This window comes from Malurus melanocephalus, unplaced genomic scaffold, assembly GCF_030028575.1.
Source record: "Malurus melanocephalus ecotype Western Australia unplaced genomic scaffold, MMel_1.1 scaffold_16, whole genome shotgun sequence".
In the NCBI taxonomy this organism is placed as follows: Eukaryota; Metazoa; Chordata; class Aves; order Passeriformes; family Maluridae; genus Malurus; species Malurus melanocephalus.
Genome location: NW_026623248.1, coordinates 4,794,930 through 4,811,180, shown reverse-complemented (window position 1 = coordinate 4,811,180; position 16,251 = coordinate 4,794,930). Strand labels below are relative to the sequence as shown.

At 42.1% G+C, this 16,251-nt stretch overlaps 1 protein-coding gene across 1 annotated transcript; it reads left to right on the top strand.

Annotated features, from left to right (window-relative positions):
- The first annotated feature begins 36 nt into the window (after positions 1–36).
- On the top strand, positions 37–14,219 carry STRA8 (stimulated by retinoic acid 8). The gene is made up of 8 exons (XM_057385384.1): positions 37–244; positions 1,926–2,001; positions 3,455–3,539; positions 3,940–4,092; positions 7,139–7,421; positions 8,685–8,761; positions 10,428–10,539; positions 14,091–14,219. Exons 1-8 carry the CDS (start codon positions 137–139, stop codon positions 14,163–14,165), a joined length of 969 nt encoding a protein of 322 aa, XP_057241367.1. The 5' UTR covers positions 37–136; the 3' UTR covers positions 14,166–14,219.
- Positions 14,220–16,251: the final 2,032 nt, after the last annotated feature.

The following is a 16,251-nucleotide window of genomic DNA, read 5'->3' as shown; positions in this document are numbered from 1 at the left end:
TCTTCACTTACATCTTTATTCAGTATAAATAAATGTTGCATTGCAGCTTTCAACAATCTCAGCTGGAGACTGTAGGAAGACAYATGCCAAAGCRAGTCTCAGTCCCCTGACATACCTGCAAGAGGTAAAACACTGCATGGCAAAGCAGCATTTGCCACAGGCACACCACTGGGTTCCTCTGGCAAGACTCTTCAGCAGCTTGCGGGGAAGAGTTTTATCCCAGTCAGACAGCTGTGCCTCAAAGGTGCGGAACAGTGACTATTTCTCTCTGCATCGCTGTAATACATGAGTATGTTCAAATTTAACCAGGTTTAGGTTCAGTTTATGAGGATGATCACTGTATCTTTATGGGTGCCAGTAAGTGTGTAATTTCACTGTGTGCACCTTTCCTGGATCTCTTTAAAGCTGTCAACTCAGTAAGTGAGTTGTCCAGTTTGTAGTTTCTGGGTCATGGGTTTATCATGTGCCTTATCTCTACTTTTCTTACAGGCTTTTTGCAGCATTTTCAGAGCTTTGCATTTTCTTTTATAGTTTTGGAAACAAACCAAGGGATCCCATGATGAAGTTGATGTCACAGCATTTTGTTCTGAAATCAGAGCAGTGAGTTTAGGGACAGAAGAAGTTAGTGGGAAAGGAGTAATTAATTCACCTTTATGAGGGGCACTTTGTCTTCAAGACACTGGAAAAAAATCAATTCAGGAAAAAAAAAGCACCAGTACTGTTTCGTGGTCTCTACTAAAGGAAGAAACTATTTAATCAAAATTGTTTATAAACATGAAATTCACTCAAAATACACTGACAAGACTGAAATTACCATGCTCAAGGCAGAGTAATAAAAATCAGGAGTCTTCTCAACTCTGCCAGTGATTCACTTAGTTACAGTGGTTACCTTCAGTTTTCCAGTTTGTAAAATAGAGAGGATAAGGATTGTTTAGAACAGGAACTGTCCCCTGAATATGCTAAATACCACTATATATGGCTTGTGCCTGCTCAGTCCTTTAGCTCTCATGTAGGTTCAAGTAAGAGTTCTGTTGGCCATGTTCTGAGCAAGATACAAGTTAACGTGAAGTCAGCGTGATCTCAGAAAACTAAACAACTACTTCCTTTGCCTGGTCTCAGGAGACTATGTTCACATGCCGGTTCTTAAAATTGATTCTTCCTAGTATCATGTGTCCCTTGTGTGACTCTTGGGGGCCAAGGAAGTTTAATATCTTAAAAAGCCTAAATACAGAAGGTCGCTTGTAATCCTAGTGCTTAGTGCTGGCTAAAWTATCCAGCATGAAAGCTCTGTGAGGTAGACTTGGATGGTCTGTTTTGGAGMTGTTTAAAGGCACTGGCCATATGTTTTCAGTTGTGCTCCCTATAGGTTATGGAATAATGGGCAGCACTGCAGAAAATCCTGTTAATCTAGACTTTTGCTAGGGGAGGTCTTTGCCATGTTCTACACTGCTGTAACCCAGGCTGCAGCAATGTAGAACATGGCAAAGGCTTCCCCTAGCAAAATTCTCTGGGAAATCATTAGTGAAATCTTATACCTTAAGTTGGTAGGCACCCAACAAGACCTCATAGCATGGTATTTCTGGACATGCTCCAAGAAGAGAACGATCCAAACAAGACCATTTGCTGATGAAAAAAGATCAGAGTTAAGTAGCAAATGCCTCTGTGACTGGATGTTATGTGKGTGTGTACTGCATAATATATACCCAAGTGTTTATATTCARTGTTGGCATTTACTCTCTTGTTAATTGTTTCCCCTTTCCATACGTATAAGGRTAGCTAGTGAAACATCACAGTAGTTTTCACAGAGACATGGAAATTACTGAAGGGACATGTGAAGGAAAAATAAAGAAAGCAACGAAGGCATGTTAAAACATGAATCTAGTTAGAGCAGAGAACAATCAGATCTGTTTTCTTCTTATGTTTAGTATCAGGTTTTGCGTAAGGCTAAGACATCTATCCAGAAGCTGGAGCAAACCTTGTGTTCTTTGCTGAAGATGAAAGGTAACTGTATGCAAGTATTTGTTTGGACAAAGAGCCTAGACTTGGTTTTTATGTATYTGTTAAATAGAGAGAGGCACACAGCTGAGCCATTGAAGCCACAGCCAACTGTGGCTTTAGTGGTGCCAATGAAAAAGRGATAGTGAAAAGTCTGTCAACCCACTAAGCACTGCATCTCAGAAATCCCCCTATAAAACTCAGCCTTTCCTACCCCCTCCCTRGCCTAGGTGAAGGAAGGAAACAAGCAATTCCTGCTATCCCATGGCAGCAGGTGGTTCAGCCTGAGTACTCTTGGCAGCTGCTGCCGATTTGCCCCGACAAGTGTGGGGCTGGCTTGGGTCCCCAGGCTGGATCYTTAGGCTCCCACCAGGAGCCTGCAGGAGTGCATGTGCTTCTCCTGGCTGCAGCAGTGTGGCACAGTGCGAGTCACAGCTGTCACCAGCACCCAGCCTGGCGAGAATTTAGACTGCGGAACARCACGCTGTGGTGTGAGGTAAAAGGATTTCCTAGGATAGGAAGTGGAAACCTTTGCTTAAGCATGTACTCCAATAGAAATGGTTAAGTGAGATGCTACAGTTGTGTTTTCTTTCAACTTGGCGGGCCATCCTTGTGCCCTGCTCTGTTACAGCCTGTGACACCCCAGTCAYGCTGTAACAGAGCAGGTACCGTCTGTGCTTGTGGCAGGTCCTGCTATGGGGCTTCATGCCCTCAACAGCGTGCCTTGTGTTTACTGCTGCTGGCCACTGCCTTTGCTGTCAGCAAACAGGACTAGCAGCTGACAGGGTAGAGGCTTTGGGCRTACTTTTTTATCCCTTCAAATGTCCAAATTCCTGTCAGCGAGAAAAAAAAACAAAAACGCTACTCATGTGATTTGCACCTGCAATCATTTGCATCAATTAGAAGTCTCAATGCTTAAAATGAGCAATCTCATCTGAACCCACATCCTTAGATAACCCATAAAAGTGAGTCATAGGTAGAAAGAATAGTTTTACAGAGCAAAACTGAAGGGATGACAAGCAGTGAGGCTGGCTGAGGAGAGTTTGAGACAAGCTTCCCCTTGTATTTACTTGCATATGTGTAAAATTCATATTGCCTGTGAAGTATTGGTTGAATGTCAGAGGTTTTTACATGCAATTTGTTCATTATAAGGTAATCAAAACGTATTGACTAGTGCATGGCTGGACTTTGATTTGCTGGTTGTTTCCCCCATCAGTTCTGTCAAATCAATGTTAGGAAGAAGGCATTGATTCTAAGTTCCTCAGTGTTGATAAACTCCCAGTAGTGATAGTTATGTTGTAGGAGAGGCATATGTTTCTTCTTTCACATCATTTTTGCCTAATGAAAAGCTSTGTCTTGTGAAGAACCAGTTGCTGACAGTATTCTGCTTGGTGAGGGCTGAGGGTGAGAGAAGCCAAAAGTGCCATTAAAGTGACAGTAACTTTTCTGCTGACAACAGCAAGCTGCAGTCTGGAGGATGGGAGCCCATCCAGCTTGGAGGAAGTCAGGGAGGAATATGTCCGGAGGCAGTTTGGCAGTCACAGGTAAGGGCTTCTACTAGGCAAGRAAATATGATAATACTTTGTATTTGCTTCCATCCCAGCATCTCTGAACCTGTTTGTCATTGCTACTGTATTTCCAAGCAGAGGTTTTTCATCATGAGGAAAGGACAAAGAGATTTCACCTGGATCCCTGTTAGGCCCATCAAGTACACATTGTAAACCTGTTGTTGGTTTCATTTCCACTCAGTGCCTGTACTTTCTTTCCTTTCTATGTAGCTGATCTCTCGTAAGGACTTCTCATTCCTTGCAAAACAAAAGAAKGAGGAAAAAGCTGGCTTGGGAAAAATGGTCCTGAGCTCTGGAGTGACCATGACAAGGGCCTTATTAATCCAGTTAAGAAGTTGTTCATGTGGTTTTTTTTTTCCTCTTGTGTTCTTGCCAGCTCTACATCAACCTCAGAAGATGTGAGTGAAAGTGACTCTGCCATCTGGTATTTGCTTCAAGAATGTGAAAAACAAATGCTGGAAGAAGATGGGAAGTCAGAATTTATACAGTTTTCAGACACTTTATCCCCAGATCTAGTGGAATTTGAACGGTAGGTGCATGCTACGCTGCCTTCAGGTTTTTAACTTTTTTGCATTAACACTGTGTATCCAGGTGCTGCCATTCATGCAGCCCTGCTGGAGCTCACATCTGCCTTGCAGAGGCTTTGTGCAACTTTGGTCCTACTGGTGGTGAAGCTGATCACTTCCTAAGTCCCTGYGGCTTGCACATGAATGGACTCTCAGTGTTGTAGCAGTCCTCAGCTTTTCAGGCCTTGGCAAATCCCTGAGGATTTTTCRCTGTTTAAGGAAAAGAAGAAAATTTCTTTTAAGTGTGTCAGTCCGTGTGTTGCTATGCTTTACCACTGTCCATATGGCTTGCAGAGTAAGAAGGAACAGACATGCTAACAGCAGTAGTTTAACAGGGAAGCTCAGGTGGAGCAGGAGGTTATTAATCCAGGATGATTTATGCAGGTATGTGTCCCTGTGTTATCYGTGCTTTCAATACCCTATCAGGTTTTATCCCTGCAATGGGGCTGGATTCTAGGAGTGTAAGAATTGCTGCACCAGATGAAATTTTTGAGAGTCTAGCTGTTCCATGAAGGTGCAGGAACCAGAGGCAGGCACATAACTTTCCCCCCAGTGATGCTCATTCTTCCTCTAATGGCATTGTTGTGGGGAGCTTGAACACGGCTGCCTTTTCCAAAAACAGACCGTTAGCTCCTGGCAGCTTGGAGTACTTTTCTAGTGGGATCAGAGCAGTATAAGGCTGGATTCAGCCAAGGAAGATCTTGTAGTCCTCTGGGCTGCAGAATAATGGTTGTCTGGAAGATACAAGAGGGCATTCTGCAACAATGCAAAAATATCTGCAACACTGGGGAGGAGGGGAACCTAAACACTTGCATGTGTATTACACYCAAGATTAGTGTATGGTAGTCTATAAACCCTTTAACTGCCTAAATGCCTGGTGCAGGACCTAAAATTCAAAGACCACTGTTCTCATGTCAGTTTTCCATGTATTTTARTTAGAAGTTGTAACGGTAAAATTACTGTTTTTTTTCAAATTTACTGATATCTTAAAAATGAGTGCATTATAATGCATGTTCTTCCCCTTGCTGTTAGTCAACACTACGAGGTGCTTAGAGGTTTTATCCTGCTTTTCAAACAAGACAAACGATTATTTGGTTGTAAAGATATGAGAAATATATGAATGTGTAATCTATCCTGTACCATCAAGCAGTCAATTTCACCCTAACTTCATCCAGAGAATCTCTGGAATGGAGAATCCAGAGCTGCAGTTGGCATCCTCTTCCATGGCATCATCGCCATAACCAAAACTGCATAACGAAAAACTTCTCAAGTTCCTTCTGTTTTGCTTCGAACTCCTATGTATTTCTAAAAATCCCTTGGATCATCGGGTTTTTCCTCGAAAGGAGACTGCAGCTGGGCCAGCAGATGGCACCAGCTTCTCACTCCTGCTCCTGCTTTTGCTCCTCTGAGAATTGGAGGGGGCTGTTGTAAGGTATCGTTTACAAGACCTTCAAATGTGCTGAATCAAGATTTTCACGATTAGAAAAATCTACTTCATCAAAGACTGCACGACAGAGCCAYAAACACCTGACTTTCCTGTTCTTTACTGACAAGGCAAACCAGGGCCTGTGCTGTGTGGACTGTGGTACTAATCCTATAGTCCTAGGACAGATTGCATTTGGTTTACAGCTAATTCTTGACAAATAAATGGACAAAGACTCTTCAGCAAAGAAAGCAACAGCCTTTTGGTGATCATTTAATCACATTAATTGGGAAGCATCAGAAATGCTTCAACTGACGGGGGTTTTTCCCATGTCCAGCAGCAGAAGCTACATTGGTAGGACTTCACTGTACTCTGTCCAGAGCAAAATGTGGTTGTCTCCTTCCAGCTGGGAAGGAAATAGTTGAGTCGTGGCTCAGGCTTAATTTCTTTAGTGGAGCAGTCTATTGGTGATTCATGTTCTTCCACTTGAGAAATTCCAGGTCTTTTGTTTGGAGCTGGACATCCAGAAACCAGTGAGTGCAATACCTCACATGAGAACGCTTATTTCCATTTCTGGTATTTTGTCTCCAGCAGTGGTGGACAATACTYCAGAGTGCAGAAACTGGGGTTTAAACAGGTTTATGCTTGCCTACACAATTATCTCTTCAATATTGGTTTGCTGGAACAAATATTTACAAATTAAAAAAGAAAATAATTAACACTTTCGAATTACTTTCTCATGCAATACTGTTTAGTCAATCAGGAAATGTGCTTATTTGGGACATCTTCCAAGGAATCATTTTGAGCCCAAACATAGTAACAATGACTACTGTTTATAGAACTCTTGGTTTGTACTCCTTTGATCTTGTTATTTTCATCTGAGACTCTCTAAGCATTTCATTAATGTAAAATAACCTTCAGTGCTACTTTCTGAGGCAGACATTATTATCCTTGGTTCACTGTGCCACACAGTGCTAACAGAAGAAGCAGGCTTGTTTTGAGGTTTAGTTATTGGGTTGAAGTTATGACTGCTGCATTCCACCACCAGTTTCACTACAGACTAGATAGAAATCAGTCTTAGGGATGTGTTTCYATAGATGTAAAATGGAGGAAATTGAGCTCCCATGCTTAAGTCAGAGCATCCAAACCTGGGGTAATCTCTTTCTGCCTGCATGTATAGTACCTAATACGTAAGGATCTGACCTCAGCCAGGACTATAAAGTGTAATGCAATGCCAGTAAGTGTTTAAAAAGTGACTTACAGGGCAAAAGGCTCAGGATACAAAGGCAAGTAACTGAAAAATTATTAAATCCTAGAATGAGATTTGCCTGTGCAACAAATACAATCTGCAGTGCCTGGAGCTTCTGTTGTGAGACTGTCCTGCTGAAGGCTGTAGCTGGAGCCTGCTTTTTGCAGGTGAAATCTTCCAACAGCATGGTCATCACTCAGTAATTGTATGAAGTCTTAGAGGCAGCGTCAGTGAAGTAGTTATGGATCAGAGCTACCCRCCAGTGTCCTGCTGATTTTCAGTAGATGGCTGCCTTATAGCCTGCTCTTAAGAGATGCTCACTTTCCTTTCCTTCCAGATACCTGTATTTTTATAAGCACACAGTGGACCTGCTGATAGAGCATGGAATTGTTTGCACTGGAGAAGTGCCTCTTCCTGAGGTCTCCACAGCTATTTCCCACTTCTGGCAAGAGCTTTCTGAAGAGAGCAGGGACAGCATCTTGCAGTACTGTAGCCAGAGAGATTTCCTCATGGATCCCAAGGCAGCTTGCCAAGAGCCTGCTTGCACTGAAGGTAGTGTGAGGGACAGCGGAGGTAACAGTGAGGAAGCCAGTGGTTCCTCAGTCTCCACACCAGAGGAAGTAAGTGCTCAGCAACATTCACAGTCTGCCTCTGAWACTCCAAACCTACAGATGCTAATTGGCTCTGTGGCTTTTAATTGGAAATATACAGTASTTGTAACTACGCTTTCTCAAGACCACTTGAATGCAAAAGTGGAGACAGTAAGCAGTCTTTGAATAAATGTCTGCAACAAATTTTCTCTTGGTAAGATACCTAGCAAGCTATAGTAGTGCAGTGGAAGTAATCCTGCCAGTCTCCACTCAGGTGGAGTTTCTGTGCTAAGTAACAGTTAAATTTGCTTGTACCTTGCTCCATAAACAGGGAGCAAGAACAAGAGTTATACAGTTACTGTGCTCTGCAAACTCTCCAAAGAGCACAGGTAATCTGAATCCAGAAGGAATACCTAGTATGCCAAAGCCTACTTGGCTTTGGGTTGGGTGTGTTTTTTTTAATCAAAGAACTTGGTAGCAAAGAGAAAGTATTTTAGACCRGTTTCAGTAGTACAGAGCCAATGACTGCCTGTATCACGCACCTCTGAGCTAAGAAGACTCAGCCAAGACTGAGTAGATCAGGGCATTTATTAATAAGAGATTGATTAAATAACAGCCAACTCTATAAATGGTTCCTGGAGCACTGATTGCTGAAGTAACTAGCTGCCCAAAGAGGTATGTGTCATTTTATTAGCTGCAAGGGAGGGACAGATGTTTACCTTTAGCATGTAAGTAAATTGACAAGTTCTTTTTGAGTCACAGGACACAACTCACACTGCTCGCACCTTAGGAAAAGTCATGGGAATGTTCCATGTATGGTGCTTTCTGGCACAGAAGGTGTGTGAACTGCATTATGGCAGAGTGAACTAAAGAGTTTAGTGGTCTGACACAGGGAGCATCCAGACTCCTTTTTAAACTGGAATCAGATTTGGAGAGACTGSCTGGTACAGCTGAGACCTCCAGCCATAAGCAGCAGTGCCCAGTCAAGTCTCYAAAGCACCAATACAGATGGGTTTTACTTGTTTTTTGGGAGATGTAATGTGAAGTCTAATTTCTAGAGGCTGAAGCAGGTTTAAGGGAATGGACTGACTTGGTGTTGCTAGAAGTGAAATACAGTTATTCCATATTAGTCCTGTCTCTACAAAACCTCTTGGTTTACTCTAGCTGTAAACATCTCTATTAATGTAAAGAAAGAATATCATGCTTCTAAATACTTTATTACTAAAAATTATGCCCTAGGTAAAACTTTCAGGTAGCTGGATATGCTGACATCTGAAGTGATTTCTCTGCTAGGTAATGTTTGAAGATGCATTTGATGTTGCTGCTGGTTTCCTTGACAGAAGCAAGACTCAAGGAACGTCTAGCCAGAGGTAAATAACAAACTYGCCCCTTTTGGTAGACACAATAAGTTAATAGCCCACTGTCAGTACTCCATGGCAAGTAGTCTGTGGAGCAGGACAATGGCTCTTTTTAATAAGTGGTTAGAGTAGAAGCTTCCAGCAACTGTGCTCACAATAATACTTCCTTTTAAGGTGAAAAAATCAAACAAATGGTCATTTACAGCAGAATCAGTTAGAATCACTTATTAAGAGCAGCATAACACTTCAGGATAACTGGGGTCCTGATTTTCTTTGCCACTCTGCACAGCTTTCTGTCTTTTCAATTTACAATACTCTTAATGTTTTCTTTTTCTCTCTGTCACTTACCAGATCTGTGAGAACCAAGAGACATTCCCTGGATAAATCAGCTAATCATAAACTGCACTCTCATTTAATAAGACAAAAATTTTTCAACATTTTCTCCCTTGTCTTTTTCAAGTACCCCAATTCAGTCACAAGGAGACGGTCAGGTTAAASTGTGGTTGACCTGAATAGAAACACCAAAGAAACACAGGACCTATTAAATAATAATATCTCTTTCCTCTTCAGTTCCTGTGAGTTACCTAGAAGTGAACATCAGATACAAAGCTGGCCCTGCCTTTGATTTTTCCCAGTAGCCCAAAAAAAGAAAAGGGTAGCTTTCCYCAAAAGGAAAATCACATTATGATTCATCTTGTATGGATTCTTGCCGCTTAGTCTTTGTTAGGATTGTTTCTCCTTGTAAATTGTGTTTTTAATCTGTGAGGTTTTAAACCCATTTTCTACTTTTCAAATTTAGAGTGATCTTTAATGTGAATCTCTTCCTTTCACTGCCATTCCAAGCTGCATTTCCAGAACAGAATGAATAAAATTATTGTTTTGGCTGTTGATCTGAATATACTTAAATGGATGAAAAATCTTAACCAATATTTATCTATTAAACAACATCTTTTAGTACACAATTTCCACTTGCTTTTAAAATAAGATTAAGTACCCTTTAATACTACAAAGTATCACCATAATCTTTACAGTCTTTTTCAGTTAGTATTTCAGTAGTCAACATTTCTTGTTTTCTCCTCCTTGCCTGKTGTTCTGCGCCTCGTAATTGTGGACAGAGGTGTGATGGCAGAACTTTGTATAATTCCAGGAAGAATACAGAGATGAAGTCCAGAATAAGTAGCTTAGCTTTGTGTCACAGTTACCTGAGAACAAATCTGCCAGTTTAGGTTAGTTTGCTGCCAGTTATAGCTAACATGTCATTTCATGACCACAGGTTACTGCATTCACTCAAAAACTTTACAAAAGAAGTCTAAGGTGTTCCTCTGAACAACCCTACAAACTACACTCCCAAATAACCRTTGTTGCTCTCTGTTTTAATGGATATATACCTTTCCCCAAAARTATGTCACTATAGCTGTCATGTATCAGTGGATCTCCATGTTGTGACACCAGTTTSTTGTATTTCTGTTCTCTCTTCTTGCATATCTTCCTTACACTTGGCAAACAGTATCTCATCAATACATCCATCACCMCTCCTCCCTGTCTTGTTTGGCTATTGTCTTTAATATCAGAACCATCTTGAAAATATTTTTTTTTTAATTTCTAAATAAAATGTGGAGGAGAGAAAGTAAGGAGAAGGGAATGGGAAATTAAATACAGTATCTGCTTCCATTTTCAGTTCTGCATTTGCAAGCTGCACTTCTGAAAATSCAGAGGATCACCAAAGACTCTACCTGCAGGTCACTGACTTCCTAAAACAGCTCTTCTTCACTAATACACAGTTGTGCCAGGTAAGCCTTGCCAAAGGATTCCTTAAAGAAGGAGCAATGTATTTCAGGGCAGTGCATTTCAGCAGTAATATTAGGAAGGGATTTTTACATTCAATGCTTCTGATCATATTGTCCAGAATGATTACAAATAAGAACTTGGGGTTCATTATTTSTGATGTGTCATTCCAAAAGGCCACTAGGATTGCCTCTGTAAGAGGCAAAGGGTGAATGAACACTGTTTTGAATATTATTCAAAATGGCAAATGACGTGAGGAGTTTTGAATATGTTTTATTATTACTGTTTCCATGAAAGTTCCATGTGGAAAAGCTTGAGTGAACTCCTTTGAGCAGGCAAAGCTCACTTTGCAGTTCTCAATCAACCCCCAGCTGCTTCATTCTTTGCTCAGCAGAACCACCTTCTGCATGTCTGGGTGCCAGGTTCCCTGCCCTGAACCCTCCAATGGCAAGTCCTAGTAGCAGGATATTCCTGTTCTTGAAAGAGCTGATGGAAAGTTCCTGAGCTTCCTCTTAATCTCAGCCTACTGTTGCAAGTTTGCTGAGCCAGAAGTTTTTGTGTTTGTCTTGTTCTTCCTCCCYTTCTTGTCTCCCTGCCAAGGAGGCAGCTCAGACCTTGCATGTAGGTGAAGAASCAAAAGGGAGATACCCCTCAGCCAGAGCTTGTTTTGSTTCCGAGTCAGTRTACTTSCACAGTAGCCATTGGTTTGTTAGTTTCTATTGCCTARCTCCCACCCGGTCTCTGGTACTTGAACAGATGTTCCTCTGAAGGAAAATAGAAGGTTTGTGATGAGSGGTAGCTATAACAGAAAACAAGGCAGAAACTAGTATTGCACCACTATCTGAATCTATCCCAGCAGAAGCTGCTGCGTGCCATTTGGTTCCTCCATCCTGGAGATAGTAGCACTAGAGGAGGTGCAGAGAATGGCAGCAAGCACAGGAAAAGGCATTAAATAGAAACTGTTACAAGTAGGACTTTTCTGCAAAAGAAAAAAAAAAGACTGAGGGGTATTGCAAGACCATTTTATTCCTACATGGTGTGGATTGGTACACAGAATGATTACTTATTGTGTCTAACACCAGAAGAATTAGAAAGCACTAAATGACATCAACAAACATCYTAAAAATGTTTTCATATACAAATTACCATATTTAAACTCCATATCATCAATCCATGCACAATTACTAAATCTGAAGATCCAGATTCAATTTCAAGTGCTGGAGAACCTCACAGCACAGTTTGCTATAATATAGGAGCATTTATTGTACAACAGAGCACAGTGTGTGCCCAATTCTTGCACTTTTTATTTAAACTTCTCCTGCTGACTGTTGTAAGAGACCAGGCACTGACTGCTSTCCACAGCTCTTTGGTCTGTAAATAGTGATGCTCTGTGTAAGAGCAAAGCCCTTCTCATGTTTATGTAAAYGACCATGAACTGAGCGGGCCTAGAAAAGAAAGAAAAGCTTTAGGCAAGATATGGCATTTTCTGGTTTTAAATTTCTTTTGTGAGTGTCATGCCTGGCATGGTCTCATTTTGTCCTTCTGCTTGGGGCTGCATCATTAAGTGTGAGTCCAAGTCCATCGCACAACTCCCAGATGAGCTGCTATGGGAAGAGRTAGTATCTCTTTCAAGGTTTAAAGAGGCACATGTAAAATAAGCCTAGGAGAATGGSAGTGATGGGAAAATAAGCAGCAAAAGAACCCAAAATACTGCAAATTGGCAGCTGACTGTACTCTGAATCCAAAAGGAAATAAAAAGCTGCACACACTTCTTTTACACAGGAACTTTTAGCTGTTTGTGATAAGACAATAAAAAGGGAGTTTGAGCAGAAATCACCCAGGCTAGATAATGTGAAGGTCACAACCCTTTTTTATTTAGAGGTTAGTACAGCACATCTAGRCAGTGCTGCCAAGAGGCAAAGAAAAAAGAAAATATGACTGACAAGATATTTTTTGTTTTGAGAGCAGAAATTCGGATCCATCTCAAAGCAAACAGATTGAGACAGTTATGAAAGTGGTTGCAGAGCAGGGATAGAAGATGTTCCAGCTAGCTTGAAACACACCAGCTCAGGCAGCAGCAGAGAGATCAGTATAGGCCACTCACCTTATCCCAGAAATTGGGCTGCTCAGAGCATCAGAGACTCCTGGACTTGACAGGGAAAGGAACCCGTCCTGCTTACCTTATGGGTATGACTGAACGTCTGCAGACCATTCCCCTTCCCTCGATGTGGTACCTGTGCTGGTGCTAAGCTAGCACAGGAGTTTGGGCAGTGCTGAGATAAATTATCTCGAGGATGAAGCAGTGTCCCAGTACACTGTGCACACCTKCTAGAAGATACAGAGATGGGTAGCAAGTACAGTAAGTACCAAGGTAAGGCATGTGATGTGCCCCTGGCCRAAATACACAAGGCAGCCCATGGTCTCCTTTCCTTTCATCTGCAGAGCTGATGGMTTTTATTGCTGGTCAGTCATGCCAGTGCCATGTTCTGTCATAACTGGTTAACTGTCCAGRTGCAAAGTACTGCAGTTGGATTGTGCATGGTCACTGTTTCACAGTCACAGAGTGACGGAGCACAGCTCCTCTTGAGCCCCTGCCCTGGCTCCCAAGGCTGCCAAAGGCATGCACCTCACTGGAATAAAAAGCTTCAGAAAGACTCACACAAGAGGAGGGGGAAAATAATCTGGACAAGGAAAGGGAAAGCTCTTAAAAGRGCAGTGACCCCAAAATGAGAATAGGAGCATGCTTCTATGATACATGATAGAGAAATACTTCTGAGCATGAGATTAGTTAAGCAATCTTGTAATTTTTCAAGAGCTGTTGTCTTAAGGTCACATCRTAAGAGAAGCTTAGCAGCAAAGGCAGCAAAGAATTCATTTAGATTGAAAAGTTTTACCTAAATGAAACTCAGTGGGGCTTTTTTACTAAATAGTACTGAKCACCTTGTGTCTTCAAAGGCACACTTTCTTTGAAAATTATGGATTTTAGATAAGTCACTTGACAAGCAAGTGGGATTTAGTGCTCCTTAAGCTATACATTTTTAAAYAGTACCTATTTTTAAAAGCAGTATTTCACTGAAGTCTTGCATCAATGCAGAAGGTGGACTAGATGGACTGCAGGCATGAATACTTCCATATTCCAGACTTTGATTTCTCAAGAGCCACTTTTCTCTATAAACCGGTGAAAGAGAAGACCATTTCCTTCTGTTGCTAGAAGTGGAGCAAAGCCTGAAGTTAGTAGAAGTTAAGGCCTCAAGGAAGCTCTCATACCTTCAGAGCCTGACATGCTTGCTACCACAGTCAGTAACAGCTGTCTGGATGATGTAAATAGAGCCAGGGTAGAGCCCTGTGATTTTAGAAGGAAATTGGGAGGAAAATTGAGCCATTCTTCATCAGGCACCTCAGGTACTTGACAAGTGTTGGTTGCTGATTCAGAGAGGACGGGAGAGCTCATGTGCATTTGCAGGCACATCAGCTCTTGACCAACTCACTGTGTATTTGAAACTCAATGAACTCCTGTGGTTTTTAATCCTGCTTGACTTGGGGGGGGGGCTTTCAGGAAGAAGATCTTCACTACGATTATGAGACCATGATGCTGCAGTGCACTGAGACCTTCGATGATGAAGATTTCTAAACAGTATCTCTGCTAATGTTTTGTTGAGCACTCCCAGGTACACCAGGCACATGAAGAGGCTTCACCTCTTTCAGTGAACTACCTCTCTAAGCAGAGTGTGGAGACGTTGTTGAAGTGGTTTGTTACCATTGACTTCTCCTCTCCTCATTAGTACTTCTTAATATATCMGTTGAGTAATTTATACTTTTTAAAGGTTTGAAAGGTCTTAGCTATTTAATGTTTAGCCTCACTTCACAAAGAAACTGAGGCAGGTACAGTTTAGTGACCTTGCCTAGTATAAGCTGTGGAAGAGCAGTGGGGAGGCCAGATCAGTGGCAGTCTGCACAGTCCCATAGGATGCAGGTCCTAAACTGCAACATGCAAAAATCACCTCCTGGCAATGATTACTTTTCTGGTGCAATTTTTCATCTTGGGTGGACAAGGAAAGAGGGATTTCCTCACAGAGAGTGGGATGAGGCTCTTCTATCTCTTCATGAGAATAGCAGCAGTGGGCATGGAYTCCCAAGTCACCCAGAAAAGTGCAGGCACAGTAATACACTTTGGATTATTTACTTTTGCGAAGTATGTAAAGCTGAGTGATCAGTCCTGTRCTCTTCTTCCACATCTAATTCTTGGATGAGTAGTGCTGCTAAGATAGTCTCTTGGAATTAAAAGTGCTGTGAAATTGAATAAAGTCCTTCACATCTCTSTGTTATCATTAAAGGCTCTCTGCAGACTTGAACAAACTGTGTTCTGATAGTGGTTATGTTGAGGTCATGCTACCAGCCATCACAAATAGAAAGGCTGGAAGTTTTATTTTAAATCTTAAACTAAAGCTGGCATGCCTAGGTATCCATCTTTGGCAACCAGCTTTTAGACCGAATCCAAAAGGCCTGGACTGTGGCCCGACATTGCCTTGATTTGTAAAAGCATCATCCTATCAGGCAAAACCACATGGAGCCGAGTACTGAAGTACAAGGGAAGAATAAACACTACAGAGCCCTCTCTGTCCCTGCAACTGAGGCTGTGCTAGCACTCCCAGATGAATGCTTGTCAGGCTGCTGTGTTTGACAGTGGGGCTGYAGGGGTCCTGCTTGGGTTTAAGAGCTCTTCAGAGTTCTTCAGGGTGCAGCCTRCCATTCCTTGGCCTTTACAGTCTGTTTCATTTATACATGCTGCATTACTTTGAGGCTAAAAGCGTTGTAATGACATTAAGGAGAAGGTGAACACATAGTTTGGTTCCTCCTCTCATATGATCATRGTTCATGAGTGTGCAGGCCTGCAAGTAACAAAGGAATGTGGTTTCCTCTCCTGCAGAGCCAACTTTACACAGACAAGGACTGTTCTGCCCTGGTATGCATGAGATCTGCTCTGCCTTGGCAGGGAAGCAGCCTTAATTCCTGAYCATGTGAATGTTAGGGGTGCACAGGTTCCACACTGAGCAGCACWCAGTGGTTGGTCTGATGAAAACATTTCTTGAAAAAAATCTGGAAAAAATGAAGGCTGGGGGCAGTGCAGTGGAAAAGGAGTGGAGGCAGAGAGGCAGCAAAGATGGAGCAGAGGGAAACATGGACACATCAGTCAGTGGAAGTGCAGCCATGGTAGAGTTTTGGGCAGGCCAAGCTGAACAGGACAGAGTAAGACTTAATACATTAGAGCTGTGCTGCAGTGTAACAGCCCCTCACTTCACAACAYATTGACCATAACAAAGGACAGTCCTACTGCTCAGGTCCCATCTTCTTGGCGAAAGGTATGAAAATAAGCCTTTGATTAGCTGCTCTAGTGTCAGTGCACTCRGATACAAGCAAATCCCCATCACTGCATCTCTGCCACAACAGCAGGAGCATCTGTCTGCACTTCCCAATTAGCTGTGTGCCTCTGCAAAGCCACAAGCAGAGTGACCCCACACCTGGCTGACTTCAGTAAGWCTTGCTGCACTCAGGACTCAGCAGCATGAAAAGGAAATACAGTTGACAGGTAGCTGGCTGTGGTCCAAGCAATCTGGAACAGCCCTTAAGTGTTCAGTTTTGCACATGAGGATCCTCTGATTTTCATTTTTTCATTAAGTAGCAAATAAAYACAAGCTGTGTTGCTGAAGTGCAAAACC